We start from the raw sequence: 3,299 nt of genomic DNA, 5'->3' as shown, positions 1-3,299 counted from the left end.
TTGTTTTCCAAATTTCCCATCAAATAATTGCTTAAACTTGGAGCACTTCTGAAACCGATTCTAGGGTACCTACAAGCACCTGGTACCGATGTTTTTTTAAGCCATTGGATTCAAAATCCAACGATCGCCAATCACGAGTTTCAAGCCGTTAGATCAAACAAACTTTCAATTGTGCAACGCCATTCGGTGCCTGTAGGTGCTGAAGAAAAATCACATTGACACAACCAAATGTTGTTGCTGGTATAGGCAAGAAAAAATCATTCATGCAACACCCCTGGCCATGAAACGAAACTAAAACAAAGAGATTTTATTGGCACTTTAGCTAAAGATAAAGTATCATAACAAGCGACTCACAAACACTGCATTTCAGATTAAGGTTTAAGCGCCTACGAAAGCAGCTTGATCTGAGGAGATGCAACCCCAAAAGACCTCATAGTGCAGACGTTTCAGGAACAAGCTTGATGGAAACGCTGTTGACACAGTGGCGTTCATCTGTCGGCACCTTGTGCCCTTCCCCTTTAAAAACATGTCCCAAGTGACCGCCGCAAGCTGCACATGTGATCTCAGTTCTCCTCCCATCTGGGTCAGGCTGAAGTACATACATAGTTGTTTCAGTTACATCCAATGTCAGCAAAATGCATTAGCTAGAAACAATAACAAACGACATTTTCATTCAGCAATAGGAACACACCGATCGGTTTATGGCTCCAGGCAGACCCTCGTAGAATGCAGGCCAACCGCATCCGGAATTAAACTTGGTAGTTGACTTATAAAGGGGTGTCCCACAACCAGCACATTTGTAAACCCCTTCTTCAAAAACCTTGTCATATTCCCCAGTGAATTTTAGCCTGCATAAATCCAACCGTAAGCAAGTCTAACCTAATCAATTCACACATTGTGCAGATACTAATATCCCCCAATATTGTAATCAAGGCGAAGGGATTACATAACATGTATTATATTGGTAACTGGTCTACAGGAGTAATTTCCTCTTTAATCTAATTCTATTTATACATAAGTAGGGGAAATTTGAAAGACTTAGGAAAAGACTCTAAGGTACGGAGTCCTGGGAGCTAACGGAAGACTTGACTCAAATCCAAGTGCAAATGGCATTCTAGAAGTCATACAGCCGACCTCACTAAGAGGGATAAGGCTTTGTTGTTGTTGTTATTGTAGCCAAAATTTAGTCATGGTAAGGACTTTTAACCAAATTTTGCATCTTTCTGAAATTTGAACACTGGATGATTCTCGAGTGTAGTTCAATCACTGCTGGAGAGGCCTCGAATGGGATCTTAAAAGAAAGAAAAAAGTGTAAAGGTCCTCAATGTGTTAACAAAAAACGAACATAAAAACTAAAAACTGAAAACGAAACAGTTATCAAATGGCTCTTAGTTTTTTGCAAGTAGACTAAAAAACAGTTGAATACCACCAGTAAACAAGTAAACACTAAAACCCTTCATGGGTCTTCTTCTACCAATTGGTCGCAGATGCTACTTTTCTGTGGCTAACAAATTATTAGACTTGGAATTTGTTATACAATCTTGCGATTCATAACAAGTTTTTATGAGTTAAATCAACAAAAATACAATAAATTTATCAGAGAAACAGAAGATTCAAACACAATACTAAATATTCCATCCAAGAACAACAAAATCCATAAATTTCTTCAATCAACCAGACTAATCACAAAATCCAGAGAAAAGATCAGTACCCATCAAAATCCAAACAGCATATCAGACTTAGCTAAACAGATCGCAGCATAAAATACGATGACCATAATTAAAATTAGGAACAGGCAAAGAAGAGAGAGAGAGAGAGAGAGGAATTACTCAGTTCCTTTCTCGCGTAGAATCCTGAACTGTTCCGGGGAGAGAACAGCCCGCCATTCTTCCTCAGTTTTCTGAAATGGCCCTGGTGGTGCAGGTGCAGGTGCAGCCATGTCCTTCACTCTCCTCACTGATTTTTTTCGGTCGATGGGTTTTCTTGGTAGACTTACGTGGAAATTCCAATATTGAACATGGACGGGAAATCAACCAAATCGCCTGTTAGAGCATCTCCAGAAGATTCCAAATTAGTCGAAAACACGGCACACCCCATAATAGAGATCATTTTTTCTCATTATTAAAACTAGTATACATCTAATTATTTGTTATGTGTCATTTCACATAACTTTGGCAAACTTTCATATTAAATATTACTTTTTCAATTCTGAAAAAAATTAACCAAAATTAAATGAAAGAACACGCGACAAATGTTTAGGTGCATGGTGAGAATTTTTTTTAATTATTAAATGGGAAATTTTATTTAAACTCATGCAACCTCTTTTTACATCCAAATTAAAATTTTAAAATGTTCAATGTCTATTTTTACCCTATTGCATAATTATTATTAAGTACAAAATGAAATTAATAATAAAACTCAAATTTATCAATAAATCCAAACACTATAATTAAACTCTACGATCACTCTTTGTTTATCCTACGTTCATTCTGGCTTAAACCCTAATAGCTCTCATAGAGAAAAATAAGTTTTTCTATTGATGGATGGTGATTTTGAAGTTTTGAATCCTTCAACCAAGGTATGACTCAATTTATGAATTTTTTGTTCGTTTGATTTCAATTTTTTAGAGTTTAGAAGATGAGTATTTTGGTTTTAATTTTTTTTTTTCAATCAATCTTGCATAATTTGTTTATCCTTTTATAACAGGAAATTGCTACAGTCGGTCTCCCACTGTCCATTTGCACCCCAAAAAACCAAAAAGACTTGCAGATATTACAAGGACCTTGGATTCGATTTGCTTCTTCTATTTTTATATTATTTTTTTTCTTCTCAATCGGTGTAGTCTGACTACACCTCAAAATCATGGCATCAATGTAGCTATTGGTGCAAATAGTATTGCCTAAAAGTCCTAATACAAAGTTTGCACCCCAAAAAACCAAAAAGACTTGCAGATATCGCATCTCTAACTCTTAATCCAAAACCACACAACAAGTTCATCCTGTTGCCTCTGTGTCCCATCACCACGAACTTTGGCCATTTGTATCCCCATTTCATTTCTTCACCCTCATCTTTCACACCTATTCACACATCCAAAATAAATAAATAAATAAAACCCAATTCCAAAAGTCAGATTCCTCTTGCTTTTTTGTTTCTTGAATTCCAAGTAATTAGTTCGAGGGCAAATGCCGAGACCTTGAGCCAACCACGAAGAATGTACGGCCAATGCGGCAACATTTTCTATGACTTGATCGAGGTTTGGAACATCAGAGACATGAACGGCCTTGAGAGCCATTGATTTT

At 36.7% G+C, this 3,299-nt stretch overlaps 1 protein-coding gene across 1 annotated transcript; it reads right to left on the bottom strand.

Annotated features, from left to right (window-relative positions):
* Positions 1–292: 292 nt before the first annotated feature.
* On the bottom strand, positions 293–2,076 carry LOC126597809 (peptide methionine sulfoxide reductase B5-like). Its single transcript, XM_050264645.1, has 3 exons — positions 1,830–2,076; positions 692–848; positions 293–589 (listed from the first exon to the last, which is right to left on the bottom strand). The coding sequence occupies exons 1-3, from the start codon at positions 1,937–1,939 to the stop codon at positions 431–433; spliced, it is 426 nt and encodes a 141-aa protein (XP_050120602.1). The 5' UTR covers positions 1,940–2,076; the 3' UTR covers positions 293–430.
* Positions 2,077–3,299: the final 1,223 nt, after the last annotated feature.

The sequence above is a fragment of the Malus sylvestris genome, chromosome 13, assembly GCF_916048215.2.
Source record: "Malus sylvestris chromosome 13, drMalSylv7.2, whole genome shotgun sequence".
Lineage (NCBI taxonomy): Eukaryota > Viridiplantae > Streptophyta > Magnoliopsida > Rosales > Rosaceae > Malus > Malus sylvestris.
Note: the sequence above shows the minus strand (reverse complement) of the source record. Positions and strands in the feature narration are given on the sequence as shown.